This window comes from Phaenicophaeus curvirostris, chromosome 2 (genome assembly GCF_032191515.1).
Source record: "Phaenicophaeus curvirostris isolate KB17595 chromosome 2, BPBGC_Pcur_1.0, whole genome shotgun sequence".
NCBI classification, from domain to species: domain Eukaryota; kingdom Metazoa; phylum Chordata; class Aves; order Cuculiformes; family Cuculidae; genus Phaenicophaeus; species Phaenicophaeus curvirostris.
In genome coordinates this window covers 42,793,251-42,811,254 of record NC_091393.1, presented here as the reverse complement: position 1 = coordinate 42,811,254, position 18,004 = coordinate 42,793,251, and the positions used below count along the sequence as shown (strand labels likewise).

General features: G+C 36.7%; 1 protein-coding gene across 3 annotated transcripts in view; it reads right to left on the bottom strand.

Annotated features, from left to right (window-relative positions):
• NKAIN2 (sodium/potassium transporting ATPase interacting 2) overlaps window positions 1-18,004 on the bottom strand; it is a 538,479-nt gene that overhangs the window by 291,574 nt on the left and 228,901 nt on the right. For all 3 annotated transcript variants that reach the window (XR_011336973.1, XM_069851805.1, XM_069851804.1), the window contains exon 2: window positions 3,240-3,377. Coding sequence is in view for 2 of the 3 variants with exons in the window: in XM_069851805.1 (XP_069707906.1) it covers window positions 3,240-3,377 (138 nt within the window). In the remaining variant the exon portion in view is untranslated. The remainder of the gene's footprint in view (window positions 1-3,239; window positions 3,378-18,004) is intronic.

Sequence of the window (18,004 nt, the reverse complement as noted above, 5' to 3'; positions counted from 1 at the left end):
TCCCTCGACCTACTGGTTACATTTCTTTCTATGTAGCCCAGGATATGATTGGCTTTTTGGGCTGTAAGTACACATTGCTGGTGCATGTCCTAGTCTTTGTCCCCAGGTACCTCAAGTTCTTCTCTGCAGGGCTGCTCTCAACCCATTAATCACTGTTTGTATTGATATTGGGGACTGCTGTGACCCAGACTCAGGACCTTGCATTTGGCCTGATTGAACTTAATGAGTCTCACATGGGCACCCTCCTCAAGGCTGTGGAGCTCCCTCTGGATGGCATCCTTTCCCTTCAGCAAATTAACCACACTGCTCAGCTTGGTATCATCTGCAAACTTCCTGAAGGGTGCACTCAATCCCGGTGTCCAAGTTGTTGATGAAGATACTAAATGCTATTTGTCTGAGTATGGACTCTTGAGGGACACTACTCATTACTGGTTTCCACTTGGACATTGAGCCATCTTTGGATGTGGACACCAGCCACTTCCTTATCCATCTAACTGTCCACCTGTCAAAACCATGTCTCCAATTTGATGGCCAGAATTCTGTGGGGGACCTTATCAAAGGCCTTAGAGATGTCTAGATAGATTACATTCATAGCTCTTCCCCTGTTCAGTGATGCATTTATTCCATTGTAGAAGGTCACTAGATTAGTCACATGACTAATAATCCATAGAAAGTGAGGAAGATGCACTGAGCATATAAACACAGTTGGAATCGCTTTATGGAAGGAACAGGAAGAAACTGAGACTTCAGGCAGAATTCTACCCAGAAGAGCACTACTTTCTCTCCAGAACCTTTAATAATTTGCATTGGTATTACCTCCCAGACATTTGCATTGATGGAATCAATGACAGCACTGCTAAAAAATGCATTTACAGCTCTGTCATTATGCTGGCTAACAATTGTTCCTACTGAAAACCTTATTCTCTGTTTCAGTGAAGTACTCTTGCGCTATCCTTTCATCACTCTTGTATTTACCCACAAAAATGGATTAATTATTAACTATTATATATTGAAAAGACACTTTGAACAGACAGTCATTCCCACCCCCAGAACAGGTGCTTTACCCTGACCAGTACAATCAATTACTCATTTATTAGTTAATGGTTTAGGTTTACAAGCAAAATGAATGTATTCTTACCAGACCTATATTAAGATTACCCCCTCTTGTGATATGAAACTTCAGTTTCCTGTCATCTTTGTCCACCACAACTCCTGCATCCTCTGTAATCTGAACTATTTTCCAAGGCCTGAAATCACACCATCACCTATTCCCCCCCGCCTCCACTTCCCTGTGACTCTTGTGAGTTCAGATGACACCACTGAGTTTTGCCCAGCTTCCACAAGCTGACTATTCTGGAGGTAGTTCTCTTATCTCTCCCTCCAGTGACCAGTACCATTTACCCTATCTTGACTTACTCTCCAAAGAGAGGAGTAGTAGAAACAAAAAAACCACAGCACTCCACTGCTGATTCAACTAAATGAAGGAAGAGCTTTTCATCATTCTTTCCTTATCTAAGCAGTCTGTGATAGATGGCAGATTCCGGTGTCTATTATAGTATCTGAGCAAAACAAACAATTTGATCTTAGATTGGTTCTATACAATTCAACAAGACAATGCAGGAAGGCAAACTCGCACAGCCAGATGGGCTACACAGTGAGCTCTATGAAAAGATATGTGTGAAAATTAATGGGAAGGTGTGGCACAAACAGTATTATACAGAAACTAACGTGAATGGTATCTGTTTATAAGGCTGGTATTCCTCGCTGTTCACAATACACTCATCATTGTAGCAGGTAATTTTCTGTGCTTCTATTGAAAAGGCCATTGAAATCCAGCTTTTTCATTTAGCTCACCAAACCATTATATGTTCATACTAATTTTTATGCCTTGGAATAATCTTGGGATGGAATTTTTTACTCTTTTTATTTAACTGGCCCTTGCTTGAATTTAGTGTTTAGGATATCTATTTATATATTTGCTTACTTTATTTACTTATTTTCAAGCTTTTTGTACTGGTCAAAATATTAGAAATGGAAGAAGAAATCTCCAGTTCATATTCATGCAACTCCCAGTGTTGTGACTTGAAACAAAAACCCTAAAGGCTTGCAATCAATTTTTCAGTGTTCATAATTTATGTTTTGGGATACGTTAAATTGTGTGCATGCATAGAGACATTATATCTGTGGATACATATTTTCTGCATATAAGAAATCACAGAGATAGAAAAACAGGCACAAATGTTTATGTATTACTGTTGACACCACACTGTTGCAATATGGATGGCAGCAAATGGGTACAAAGCAATACCTTTATACGTGCTGAGGTACTACTGGTATCTGACAGAATAGTATAAGAGGAAACAGACTTTGCAGAAGCAGGTACAGATTCAGTGCATTTATTTTCCTTTAAAATGAAAACATGGTTGTGTACAGGCAAATTCTCTTGACTGCTGTCTGTCTCTAAAAAAGTATACAAGTTTTAACTGGATTAGCAGTCAATTTTGACAGAAATGTTTTTATGTAAATCTGTTTCTGACAAAAGGTGTTCTGAGTGATAGCTTTCAGGTTTTTATTATTGTCTTTATAGACCTACAAATGGGGAAAAAAACAAACTCAGAACATGAAATGAGGATTAAATTAATACTGCATTTTGCAAGACTGTACAGCAATACTGAGAGGTATGAGGGGTAGCTGAATAAGGAAATGAAATGGATTAAGTATATAAAGGTACAAATCCTTACTTTTATTCTGGATCCCTCAGTCCATAACATCAAACTTGCATGTCTTACCATATCCTCATACTCCATTTTCAACTTGGACTATAATTTCTAGGAGGGATACACATAACAGATAGGCATTCCAGCAATGATGGTTAGTAACAATAATGACTAACTATAATAAGTCATGGATCTGCTGGAGAGGTCCAGAGTATCGAGGACATCTAGCTCTAGATCCTTGTACTTCTGAGAATGCTGTAACTACATAAACTGACTTCTCTTCTTGAAAGCTCACAGTGTCATCTAGTTTGTGATCACAATGGCTTTCAACTTTTATAGGTTATTATCACTTAAATATTGCAAATGTCTCAAAAACATAAGTAAATATAAAATATTACAGAAGAAAGTTAAAGCAAGATAAATTTCTATCTGATTTATAAGTAAAAGAGTTTGGAATGCCTTTTTTTTATTTTTTCTTTTTAACGTGCACATCAAAATAAGTAAATAAAATGAAATACTCACTCCTGTTATGTAACGAGGTCTATATTGGATGGTTCCAAATAAGCCAAGTATGACTATAATAATGTGTATAAAATTTGCCAGAATGGGTGCCCACTGATAACCAAGGAAGTCAAATATCTGCCTCTCGAGCACAGAAACCTATGATTAAAAAGCAAAAGCATAAATAGATTAGAACAGACCAGAAAACATCTATTAGGGCATTTCCCCTTCCCATACCCAAGATAATTACCCTGGGTTAAAAAAGTACTTCAGTCAGCAGTAAAATGAAATGACTTTGCAATATTTCACCTTCTTGTTTTAATGAAACCTGCATTTCTCACCGACAGTTTACTGAGTTATATTCAGTTAGCTAAAATATTCATGTGGGCAATTCTACCGAGATACTAAACTGTTCACTAGGATGGTATGTTTGCAGGAGGAGAAAGACAAATCATTTTGTTATATACACTAGCAAATGCTCTAACGTTCTAGGGTATCGATGCTGAAAATAAGTGGCAGGCTTATGACATCTTCTCAGGTACTTTGCTTCCATTCATAAACACCATCCTTTTGTCTAGTCCTGTCTCTTTACTTCCATTTTTTCTCTACCTTTTATTTTCTTCTCTCTATCTTCAGCTATCTTGTCAGTGGGATTTTATCTGTAACTAAATGCATGCAACTTTTTGACCTGTTTCTACTGATAATGACTCTAGTTTATCTCTTCTCGCTGTCACAAACATCAGCGAAAGTATAAACTGTTCCCCAAGACTCTAGACTCTTAATTTAAAAAAGTGACCAAAGGGACAATCTTGGGCTCTTGATGTCTGTCTTCAGGCAATAGCATTCCAAGCAGATAGATCAGAATGTAGAAATACTGCATTCCTAACAGTATCAGTAGAAACCATTTCAGAATTCAAATAGTTGGTGTCCCTTAACTGATGTTCAGACTTTATATCAATATACAGTACTGCACCCCATCCCACAGGCAGAATGGGATGTTTCAATAAAAATAATATTGATGTAAATATTAGAAGGCCATATAATAGTGAGGCAAATTTAGACAGAAAGGGTAAGGAGTTTCTTTGACACCATTCCAACAATTTCACTAACTGGAATGGTGAATAGATGAATTCCATGAAAATGTGAATAATAAAAATAAACCAAATAATAATAGTAATAATAACAACAACAGCATGTGCACAAAAGAAAGAAAGAAAAAGCAGGCTCTTTCTTTAAATGACAAGTGACTATTTACTCTGTTCATATTGTGCTGTGGATTAGTTGAATTAGGTATATCTGCTACACACTCCATTCATTTAAAAAACTAGTTATTTTGAGATCAAGTACTAAATGATTAATTAACGGCTGTTCACCACTGGTTTTGCATAGTATAGCTATGGGAGAGTTTTTCAGTTTTCATGCTGCAGTCCACTGCCACACGAACAATTTCTTTTCGGAATTAAGAAAGAAAACTTGCCATTAAAAAGACAGCCTACACTTAGACTAACATTGCAAATGTCAAGAGTGTTAATTATATAGTACTTATTGGAATGTGTTGAACTTATAAATAGGGTTTGTAAAAATAACCCTAGGGATGTTTGTTAACCATATCATTTTGAATTTGAATGCTCAAGGTTTCATGTCAACCACTGAATTCCTCTCTACATCAAAGATTCCTTTCCCACATCACATCCATCTTACATCCAATCTTGGTATTGTGCCTTGATTTTATTTTACAGCAGAAAGATATTATGGACCTACAACATCTAAGACTTTAATGAACAGATTTGTGCTATCCTTCAACTCTCCCAACAGCAGAAACACCCAGACACATTATTCTAACAGTGGCAATGTGATGGAGAAAGTAAAGGAAGGCCAAACTGTATAAGGAACTTCACAACATTGGAGACTTCTAAGATTATCATTAAGAAATATTTCTCTGACCATCGACATAGCCATTTACATAAAAGAAGACCACCAAGTGGCATAAAATAGTGTTCTGTAGGTCTGTGTGAAATCTGTTGGAGATATCAGCAAAATTTCTTCTACATCTTAAGCACTGTTAAACAGGTAGCAAAAGGAAAAATCTCACTCTGAGCACAGAGTTCTTATTTTTGGCAGTGGAACAAAGAGTGAATGACAATAGCAAAGCAGTAGCAAAAAGAGTCTAGACTGCACAAGCTTCTAGTATAGTATTGGTAGGGATTCAGCAAGAAAAATATACAAGAGATAAGGCAAATCATTCAACCAGTAGGAAAAGATACAGTCAAATATGCCAATTATAGAGGAAAATTGCAGCACAGTAGTTAATTACGTAAAAAAGTAGAAACCCCAAATTCTTGCTGCAATTTTAGGTTGAAAGGAAACTGCACTATCATGCACCAAGCACATTTTTTTTTGTGTGGATTATGCATTTTGGGTTTTTTTTTGTGAATGATGCAGTAGTTCTACTTTAACTTGTGTATGGGGCTATGCTAGATAAATGGTTATTCTGTACAAATCTTCACTTCTCACATGCAATTGCTCCTTTTTTTTTTTTTTATGACTAAAAATTTCTTCATTCTTGAAGAAACCATTCCCTCAGATTTTGTGGCCATGTTGAAACTTCAGGTGTTGGGACATACTGGAAAAAGGTGGCAAACAATGCAGAGGGTAAATATTGGGTGCACAGAACAAGAAGATAAATCCACACCACTTAGAATCACAGAATAATAGAATAGTTTGGGTTGAAATGGACCTTAAAGTTCGTCTAGTTCCAACCCCCCTGCCATGGGCAGGGACATGCCCCACTAGATTAGGCTGCCCAAGGCCCCATCCAACCTGGCCTGGAACAACTCCAGGGATGGGGCATCTGCAGCTTCCCTGGACAACCTATGTCAGTGCCTCACCACCCTCATCATGAAGAAATTCTTCCTAATGTCTAGTCTAAATCTGCCCCTCTCCAGTATCTGCCTCACATTTGTCATAGGTAGGCTTACTATTAGACTTCTGTCAAGTTCAAGGAATTAGCAGTGCGTGGGGACTGCTGGATATATGAAATGGCAGCATTCTGGTAGACTGTGCAGTGATAAAATGCTGTGGAAACGCAGCTGCTGTTTCTTAGAAGATCAGACTACCATAGCAAGGTACATCACAGATTTATCAAATGGAAAACATAGGACAGAACTAGATCTTTATTCCCACTATCTGAAGAGATGAAGGTGGAGAGAAAATAAAAACAACCTACAAGCAAACAGAAAACAATATGGACTCACTAAATGTGCTTGCTCTAAAAAAAACTCATTAAATCTCATTTGGTCTACATTTCTAAAATGGGAAGAATGAAAAGTAGGACAAATATCTATTAAAAACAGTATTATGTAGCATCCTCCTCTTCCACAGATGCCAGAATCATAAGGGATTTCTTTACATAGCAAGAGAAAATATAGACCTGATTTGAAATTTTTTTCCCTTTATTTTAAGAAGTTAAACTTTTTGGTTAAACAACTGCAATTCCTCCTCTTAATTGTATCTACAGGCTTCAAATGCTTAATGATGTTTCAAGGACATTACAGAGAGAAAAAAAGACAGAAATATTAATCTTTAAATTCTAGGAATAGATAAAGAACTTTCTATTTCCTTTCTTCTTCTGGAAACTAGAGTTTAAAGTGAGAACAGGAAAAAGGAAAAATGTATGCTTTGGATGAAAATGCACACTATGGTAAGAAAAATATGTTTCAATTCAACTTGATTTTAATATTACAGTGAATCCAATCTGTAGGGTTATGGAGAGTTCATTCCTAGCATCAGAAAATAAACATCCACCACATCAGCTTCTTAGACTTCCAAATAAACAAAATATCACAGGCAGATTATCATATGTAATCACTGATAAAATTATAGAAGAGTTAAGTGTAATTACATTGAACCATTTTTACTCATGCATTATTTTTTCCAGACTTCTGCTAACAGTTTTAAAAATAAATAGTAAATAAAATCAGCCTGTATGCTGTCAGGCTCAAATTATTTCCAGATTCTTGTCAGAAGGTGATTGTTAATAGGTTAACAGTGTTAGTGACCTTGAGGGATCTAAGAATTGAATTTCCAGAGGATAAAGAAAACCATTTGGAGATGATTCTTCAAGTATATTATTGGACTAGAATTTCAGACAGGAACCACAAAGGAGAAACCAGTCAAAAGATGATTTATAACACAAACTCCAAAATTGAAAATGACAAAGTGCCTCTCCTCAGAAAGCTCCTTGAGAAGAAACTCAACCACGACAACTTCACAATGAAACAGAATCAAAACTTCACATCGATATAATTTGAAGTGCACACAGACACACACACCCATGTGTATGTATGGTCCCTGTTATCCAGGGCTCCTGGACAGCACACTCAGCAAAGAGGCATCCAGTACATCCCAGGCATCTGGGACCTGTGCCAGAGTCACACTCAACTGATGGTCTCACCAGCTGAGTCATGACAACAGGCTCTCATTTCACTCCAAAGCAAGAAGAGCATTAGCTTAAATTGCGGTGAAGGAGAATTAAGCAACCGCAGTCTATATCATGGTGCAGGCTAAGAATGAGCTACAGAAATTAAGCTCTAATCAGTAACTCATTAAGTCCCCTCAGCTCAGTTGTGTTGCATCAGATGCCCACAGCTTCTAATCATTAGCTTATGCTTTAAAGTTAGACATATAGTTTAAGGACTTTCAGTCCTTAGTTCTATGGCATAGAAAATTTAAAAAAGTGCCCAGTAAATACTAGCAGTTGTGGGAGGTGCCTTATGAAAGAAATATAACGCTAAAGCCTACATGCATCACATACAACATCCTCAGTTAACCCTTCTCCAGCACTTCCATAATTTTGAGGTAGTATGCATATATTTGTGGCATTCCTTAGAGAACTTAATTTAAATTTTCATCAAAATTCAAGATAGTATCCTAAGATAGAGGGCCCAGTTACTCAAAGAATTCACCATGGTTACTGAACAAAAAAACCCAGAATAATATTTTGAAAGTCAAATCCATACAATATGCATCCATACATCTACAAGTGTGTGTGTGTACGTGAGTCAAATCCCTTACTGTGAGAGAGCAGGGAAAGGAAAAAAGAATTGCTTTTTTTGTAAGAAGGAAGGCAAAACTAAAATAAGGTTCTGTGAAGAGCTGTGGACACAACGGGGTTCTTGGCATATCTAATAAAAAATAATACAAGCACAGGGAATTCAAGTTAAAATCAGGAAGGAATTATTTTCCATGTGTCCACTGGTTCTTTAACAAAACCACATAAATAAAACTAAGACCCTGTCATTAATCCATTTGATGCTGCTGGGAGACAGAATAGGTCTTCATTCCACTTGATAAGAAGGTAATCAATTTTTAAAAATACTGTGTAGGACCACATGCCTGAGTCATATTGTGTACAAGTGGATTTCTGCTGTGACCTACTGAGGACAACAGGGGTCTCCATGGGTACAGAGTGTACTCTACGTCTCAGCTACTTCTTTCTCTAACTGAACATAGTAATAATAAAAAGCTGGTAAATAAAAGCTTTCTACAGTAGGTTTTTTGTTATGTAGTAATAAGGAGTAGAACTGTTATCTAAATAACACTGCAGTTATTCTTTCTCATGACATTAAGATATGAAAGATTCTAGCCAAATCTGAGCTGGTGAAGCTGACAGGTGGTTTAAATAAAAAAAGATTTACTGTGCACTGAATATATCATCAGAGTATTATAAACATTTATAAACATTTAGACTCCACCACATCTACATGGAGACCCAGTGACTCAAACAATAACAAAATCAAACTCCTGTCTTCCAAGTACTTCCATGAAAAATTCACACCTCCTGTGAGCAGGCAGAAAAATAAAGAGGAAATGGCTGATAAAATCCTTGATCAACAATTTCTATTCTTGCAAAATACTTCTCAACACAAGTTATGACACATGAATATTGAGGAAAGAGATAAATAATGGCAAAACAATTGAGGGAGGTCCTTAATTTTACAGTAGTCATAGAACAGAATCATAGAATCATTTAGATTGGGGAAGACCTTTAAGATCATTGAGTCCAATGGTAAACCTAACAGTGCCAAACCCATCACTAAACCATGTCCCTATGTGCCGCATCTACTTGTCCTTTAAATACCTCCAAGGATGGTGATTCAACCACTTGTCTGGGCAGCTTGGTCCAGTGCTTGACAAGCTTTTCAGTGAAGACTTTTTTTATTTGATATTTGTAACATTTCTTCCTAAGGTTATTCTTAGAATAAATTCATAGGAACCATATTGCTAGAATTATGATAAACTAATTAAATAACTGTTGCACCTAAGTCATGTAAAATTTTGAAACCCAGAGTAAATAATTGAATTCATGGCAATATTTAACATAGCTGCGCAGAGCTGTAGACATAGTTGTGTCTCACAGGTCTATAGCTTGTTTTCTTTTTACTGTAAAAGACCCAATTCATCTTGGCTAAAACCACAAAACAATAAAAAATCAGAATTTGTGAGTTATAGTAGATTTCCGTATCCTTGAAACCAGAAGAGTATTTCAGTTCATTCATCTTTAGAGGAAAATATTATATATAAGTGGATACGTGATTCCAATGACTAGCTTAAATGAACTGGGGCCTTAAGTTCATGCTACCATTTAGATTCCAAATCTAAACATCCTAGAATCATAGAATCACCAGATTGGAAAAGACCTCTTGGATCATTGAGTCCAACCATTCCTATCTGTCACTAAACCATGTCCCTGAGCACCTTGTCTACCCATCTTTTAAATATCTCCAGGGATGGTGACTCAACCACCTCCCTGGGCAGCCTCTGCCAGTGCCCGATGACCCTTTCTGTGAAACAGAAACTTAGAGGTGCTAAGAAGTTTAATCCCTGTAAAGTATTTTATTTCCCATTCATGACTACTTGTAATAGCAATTTGTGCATTATTTTAATGTCTTATCCACTCCACCAAAATCAGGAAGATATGGACTGAATGACCACAGAAGTGGTTCAGACTCAAACTGAAAATTTGGGTCAAGTTATGACATTCATCTTTACCTTAAAACGAAGATAATGTTATAAAACAAAATACTCAGCTGTCAGTTCCCTGCTAGGAGTGTAATAAGCATTTAGTAATAATAGTAATAGCAATAGTAATAAGCTATGCCTTTTCTCTGCCTTGTGGCTACCTTAAGGGTCAGACTTGTCATTAGCTGCCTGCACTAGAGTCCCAGGAACAAGCACACGGTCTCAGATCTGCCCATGAGTTTTTTAGGAAAATTCAAAATCAGAGGAGCTGTATACACGATCAAATGAACAAATAAATTAAATTCTTTATTAACAAAGCATTAGTCACAGAAGATGGAATATATAAGTACAGTTTGATAGACTTGCTTAGATGTGATTTTTACATTTAGAAGGCCAGATTTACAGCACGCAGGCCTGTATCACAAAGGCAGAGATGTAAGAGCTGCCTCTTCCCACAGTGCTTCTGAAACTAGGGAGTGCATGGCAGAAATTGCTGACATCTCTTTGTGTGATAGCTCAGATCTGGGAGAAGTATAGCAACATAGTGCCTCAGCTATAAGACCATGCTACAAAAAATGTGTCTGTTTGCTGGTGCAAGCATAAGATAGTATCAACAATACAAGGATCAAGTGATTACAAAATCACTTAAACATACTGGGAGCCTAGCATTTACTGGAGGCAGTGCTCTGCGTTGTTATCTTCATATGGCTACCTGATACAGTCAGGTAGGTCATGAGCATAATGTGGGGTTTGATGTCTATTTTGTTTATGTCAAAGCTCACACAGACAGACTACCTGTGACTGTGGCCAAAGGAAGAATTGTGACAGATAGGTTACTGACCACTGTTGGGAACAAGTTTAAACACTGCCATCATGTTCATCCTCATCTTCTCCTGTTCTGCCATTGTCAGTGGGAAAATCAAGACCAGCTTCTCAGGGGCTCCCTTCCATCTCTCTGCCCTAGCCTTATTCATTTTTCTCCCTCTAATTCATATCATTCTTCTAGCAAGAACATCAAAGTCCTGTTTTTCACCTTCAAGGTGGCAAAATTCAATTTTACTGACACTATTGAGAAGCCTTGAGCCAGTTCTGAACATAAAAATACTTTTGAATTAAGATTTAATCATAGTTTACAATTGCACAATCTGAATTTGCCTGCAGTAAAGGCTGAAGGCAAAATCAAGCATTTGGAGAAAGTTCAGATAGATTAACTTTACATAATACTTCCCAATTGTTTTTGTCTTAATGGAAATATTTGAAAATAGAACAGGTCTTCCTTTCATTCACAAAGATACAGCTAGTTTCTAGACAGTGATTCAAATTACAGTATACTACAACCCTAAACTCAACAAAAATGCGATAATGCTGTTGTGGAGTTCAGAAGAGGATTTATTTAGAGTATCTTAACTTGAGGCAGTGAAATTATCTTCTGTGTATGTTTCATCAACCAAAGATAGAATGTGGTCCAATATCTCAAAAAAAATAAAATAAAATTACCATCTAACAACAGCAAAAAATCAGTCTCTGCTCCTCAGCAGGAAAGGCACACCTTTAATGAATCCCATTATTCAAATAATTTTGAATGGTATTAGTAGAAATCACTCACTATCTGATCAGGACTGAGTCCTCTGATAGTAAGAGCCAGGCATTTGATATCAGAGGACTACTTCAAGTGAAAATTGCCAGTCTAGAGTCACTATAGTGGTTTTACTTGTATTCAGACATATAAGACAGTCCACAAAGCAAGAGAAAGAAATCCATGTCAGAACTGTAAAGCAGAGATAGCTCCTTCCTTTGTAGTCACTCATTCCACAACTAAAACTGCATAAGCAGGATATTGACTTTGTCTGACCTAAGAAATCTCTCTCTTAAGATGCTTCTGATGGAATATTCATTATTATCCTATAGAATATTTGAAGCACCTACTACATTTTCATGCCTTGGCTTAACCTGAAAACCAACATTTAAACTATGCAGATCACTTTGTGGGGTAGAGACAATTGACATCAGTTACAGTGAGAAAAGTTTGCAGCTGCTAAGCTTTGCCTATTACCTGTGTATAAATCCACCAGTCCTTAAGGAATTCCAAGCAGTGCTGATGGCAGCTATGCCTTTTCCCTTCCTTAAGGTTCTCTGCCTTCTGGCTACCTCAAAAGTCAGACTTGTCATTTGCTGCCTGCACTAGAGTCCCAGGGACAAGCACACAGTCTCAGATCTCATCTTTCAGATGCCCAGTGACCCAAGTCTAGCACCTTATAAGTCAACCACAGCTGGGGAACACCGATTATTGTCTACAACTCAGTTCCACAAACAGAAATTTCTATCCTAAAGGCAAGGCTTCTTATTTTTGTAAAGAAAATGGAGTATTCTCATAGGCTAGTTCAAGACTGTTGATTTAAGACAAGAATCATTTATTACAGCCAGCCAGTTTACAGCAATTCTCAGTACTTCACCATTTGTATACAATCTGCTTTGGAACACGATTATAAGAAAAAAAAGGCAGCAGATGAAACAATCTGTGCTGGCATAGCCAATTCAGAAAAACCCTAGCTCATTGGGCAGTTGGGGTATGGGTCACCATTTCAAATCACACATTGTCCCTGGAAATAACGCATTAAACTTTTCAAGGAAAACAGGGAGTTTTTTTTCTGGTTTTATGAAATAATACATTTAAATGAGTGGGACCCTAAGTCTTCTGTTTTAAAGAAATACGAAACCTACCACCTGACCTTGGAAAGAACAACCTGTGTAATACAAGTAAGCAATACAGATTACAGCGACATTCTCTTGCCTCTTCTAACATAAAAGCTATAATAAAATTAAAAGACAGACTGGCCATTCCTTTTTCCTAACCCTAATGACAAATTTTATGAATAAAAAACTAGTCTGTAATGACTAATGTACTAATACTGTATGTTGACCACTTAGTATGCCAACTCATACACGCATACAAATATCTCCCTCTCTTAAGTACATGGTTTCTGAAATATTATCTCTTCACAGTCAAGCCTTATCAACTTACAAGGCAACAAATAGCGAAAAATTGAGTACTATAATAAAGTTACAGCTTCAGAGACAGTGAATCACAAAGTTTTACTTTTAGTTTGTTAAGACTGAAAAACTAAAAATGTGAGGGATGAGGAAAAGGATAGATGCAAAGCTCTGACAAAAGACTAAACGCACGATGAATTCTTACTATATTCCGTAGTGCTAATAGGTAACCCTGTATCCCAGTGATGAGAATGGTGTTGAAATATACCACTTCCATGAGATCAGATTGTCCAGAAAATAAAATGTAGTTGGGTCAAAATTAAAATGTTCAAACAAAAGGGAGAAACAGGAAAGGAAAGAGAGATACTAAAGAGGGATATAATAGGCCTTTTTATTTGCTTAAATGTTTACTGCAGTCAATAATGTTTCTCTGATTTATATGGAGATAATTTACTCAACTAATTTGAAGCTGAACTCTGATTTTTTCTGGGTGTTTATTTTGTGTAAAGGTTAGTGTTGAGTGTCCTGGATTACACCTGTTTGTTTATCCAAAATATACACTCAAGCACAGTAGCAGTCCCCCAGTGGGTATTTTGATGACGGCAATATTGTTAAATATCTAAAATAAGATTTTTTAGGGGTTTTTATTTACTTTGCTGCTGTACTTCATATGTTAAAATACTGATAAATAGTTCTGTATTAGAACAAGAATGACATCAGTTTGGTGACAACAATTAGTACCTTAATTGTGTGACGAAGGCAGGAGAAGGCTGCCTAACCTGCATAGTTTACATTATGGTGCTTGTGGAATTTTTTTGCTTTATAAAAGAGCCGATCACATGCAGTAACCAAAGAAATTGCCTCATTGTCACAAGTCATCATCTCTCCTTCTACATTTGCCTTCAAATCTCCCTTTTCCCCACCTTCCAATTTGTTTTCTCTAATTCAGTGCCCACAGCAATTCTCCTTGGAAGCTGCAAAAGCTATAATCTAGAACTGCCGCAAGCTCTCTTCCAGCAGAGCCCTACCCCTGCCAATAGCTGCCATCATTCAAGTGCCACTTGCTGGCAAGATAACACAGAGTTGCAGCAATTTCTTTCCACTTTTCCATACCTCATATCCCCAGCTGTTCCAAAGGGGTGATCACCTTGTTGGTTTGATGAGGTCTAGAAATCTCAGCAATAATTATTGTGCTGGCAGTGCTGAAGGCAGCCAGCATCACTAAGGCAGGAATTGGAATGCAGCCCAACCAACACAGCAGAATCTACTAATTTGTTGCACCGAATATTTTGTTGTAAGAAATAATCATGAGCCTTGTGATCGGCTATGAAAGGCAAATTAAATTGCCTGAGCCAGACTTTTCTACAGTGGCTAACAAAGAAAAGCCGATGATTTAAGGTTAGCTGCTTCAATCTAACCATTTAAAATGCTCTGGCTTGTTAGTAAATGACCTTCTCAAATTATACAAAAAGCAATCATCTATACAATCATAAATTGTCAAAAACATAGGTGTTTGTAATTGTTTTTGACAAATTTAGTGCAGATTATACTCAGAGAGGAAAGCTAACAGCGTTCAGTTTCATTTAATAGCATATGTGATCATACGCAAGATTGTAAAAAATCCAACATTGGAGATTTTTTCCTATAATCATATTAGTCAATGTTTTAAATGATGTATGTCTACTGACTTTCTAACCCATGCTAAATAGTAGCTTCCCTCAAGTAATTGTATTAAAAGCTACTATTAATGAAACAATAGAAAAAATATCATTTACATAACACCCAATGTCTGCGTGTTTCTTAGTGGTATAGGTGACCTCTCTAGAGAGAGGATTTTTAAATTAGAAGAAGATAATCTGATAATATTGTGAGTGCTGCTTCTTTGCTAAAGCAATAGCATCCCTTTATGCAATGAACGCTATACCATCTGGTTCCTGCTTGACACTATTATGACTGGAGTAACGGTTTACCCTGTGGTTTATCTCTAGCCCAATGACATGCTGATTGGAACTCCACTTACAATGAAGATGCAGGCAACAGACCTCCCTGTAAAATGGTATAGTTAGGTGGAAAAAGAACTTAACGAGAACTGCCTTCTTTCTGAAATAGTAAAAAATAACTGAAGCAGAGTCAACCTCTTTCACCCCTGCTGTTCTGTTAATGCAGTCAAAGAAAGAAAGGACCAATGTCCATTCAAAATGCTCTAATATTGACCATTCTACATTGGAGAGAAGAAGGAATAGATAAAGCTTGTGCACATCTGGGAAAACACGAAGAAAAAAACAGGAGTCATCAAATTTTCTCTTAATTTATCTCACAATACAACGAAAATAATGTCAAAAGGTGAAACTCTGGGATAAAGATAGCTTTATATGGTGGGCAACTAACCAAAGTGCAGCAGATTTCTGCTGAGGGCTGCCAATGGCTGTTAGCGCCCATAATATTTCTGAAGTGATGTTCATGTTCTTGCTTTTATGAGAAGCTCAAGTAGGGACAACTGCTTCCTGCATAGCTTCCCTCCCCTGGGTGAAACTACCTTCACTGCTGTGGTGAGTGTTGCTAAACTGTGATCGAGTCTCTTCCTTCATCCCGTGCTCAGAAGTAGGTTTCACCACATACGTGCATATAAAATTCTTGCAGCTAAGCAAATAAACCTTCCCCTTGTAACGGCGCCGCTTTCTTAGGAAAGAAGACACTAGCCCATTGCAGTCATAACATCTATTTAGAAAGCAAAAGCGAGGTCCAATATACCTAATTTATGACTTCTGTCCACATTTTAGGTATTGAATCTCCATCAAAGTTCTGACATACTGAATAAAAGAACATGTCTCTGAAGGCCTCCAAAAGGAGATCTGATCTGACTAAATGCAGGTACTCAAGTGAAACAAACTGAATATTATCCATCCATATCATCTAAAAGACCTATAATTATTACCAAAATAATTGATACAGCTGATAATCCATGAAAAAACTGTCAGGTCATATGCTGTTCCAGGGACTGCCACAGATTCCTTATGGGATTCAGACAAAATCTTTTGATCTCAGGGTAGCACACATAGGCAGTATTCAAATTCTGATTTCAAGAACTGTGATTTCAGGAACTGTAGATTTCATTGACTTTCTCTAATTTCCCATCTTATTCAAATGTTTCTGAATATTTTATTTTGTGTATCAGTTTAACCTGTAAGGTGAAAAGTGTTCAAAGGTAATTACTTTTCAGCATTACCATACACAGAACTCTCTCTTGCACTCTTGTAAAATGAGATCAGGAAACAGGTGACAACAGCTAATATCCCATCAACAGTCAATGTGATAAAGTGTAAATTCGGTTAAATGCTATTTAACAACTTTCTTCTCTTCCTAATTGCAGACTACAATTAGATTAAATTGGAAAAACATTTAGATGGATTGAATATGTTGTGGAAGAATCAGCCCTACGTTTGCTGAAGGATGTTACGAATCAGTGACTAAACCTTCCCAGTATACCTGCTAGAATCATAGATTGTTTAGGCTGGAAAAGACCTTTCAGATCATTGAGCCCAAAGCTTCAGCAATACTGAACAATTGAAGAAAGCATGTTGTAAGAAGAGCTTATGTATGAAAGTGCTGAAGTTTTCCAGTTATCCAAATTTGCAAGTTAGACTACTAAAACTGACAGCAAATTGCTGCAAAGGATATCACAGAATTGAAGAACTAGGCATCCAAATGGCAGGCGAAATAAATTCCTGATAAATGCAAAACAATGTAGCTCTCTAGGAAAAAATATTTAACATACAGAGTGAATGGCTCTAAATTAACTACTGAGGAAACAGTAAAATTACTCTAGATAGTTAGTATAAAATGTCAGCTTGATGATAAACAAGCACCAAATTTTAGAAATCATTAGGAAACAGTGGGCTATAAAACAGAGAATCACATTATCAGTGAGAGCAGCACACTTGCAATAGTAGACACTATAAAACTGCAAAGTAAAAAGAAATATAACAGGGATAATCAGAATGGTTGAGAGTTTCTACTGAGGACAAACTAAACCAATTAGACTGTTGAAGTCAGTAAAGAGAGTGCTTTAGGGGGACATGAAAGTCTTTAAAATCAAAGATGATATAAAGCATATATGTAGGGAACACATTTTATTATTTCTCCTTGTAACAGCAACAGAGACAGCCAGCTGCAATTATTTGAGAAAAAATAAAAACAAACAAAAAAAGGAAATATCTTTTTCATGGAGTGAATAATGAAACTAAAAAAATATTGCTATGGGGTTTTGTGTTCTAGACAGAAAAAAATTAGAAAACTTTATAGAAAATTAGTCCATTGAGAGCAGTTAAAAAAAATAGTATGGCCATAGCCTTTGGTTTAAGTCTTATAATTAACAATTGCTGAAACCTGAGAGGGTAAACCAAAAGAATGGCCATACTGTACAGGGTCTCGCACTGTTCACTAGGCAACTGCTCTGGCTACTGCATGAGGCAAGTTTCTTGGCTTAGGTGACCTTTTGTTCTCATCTAATATGTTTTTTTTATCTTCCATTTGAAGCAGCTTAGAGGTTTTTTTTCAATTTCTATTGCAATGAAATGACTGCAAAATCACAAATAATATTAAAATTATGTCTACTGACAGCATACAAGAATATGCAAACTTATGCTTAAGTCACAGAACACTATGCCTTCATACTTTTGAAACTGTGAAGATTTAAATTGGGTCAAGAACAAACCCAATATGATTTGAAGTCACATTGCCGACACTTATTCGTAAAATTACTTTTAAACATTATA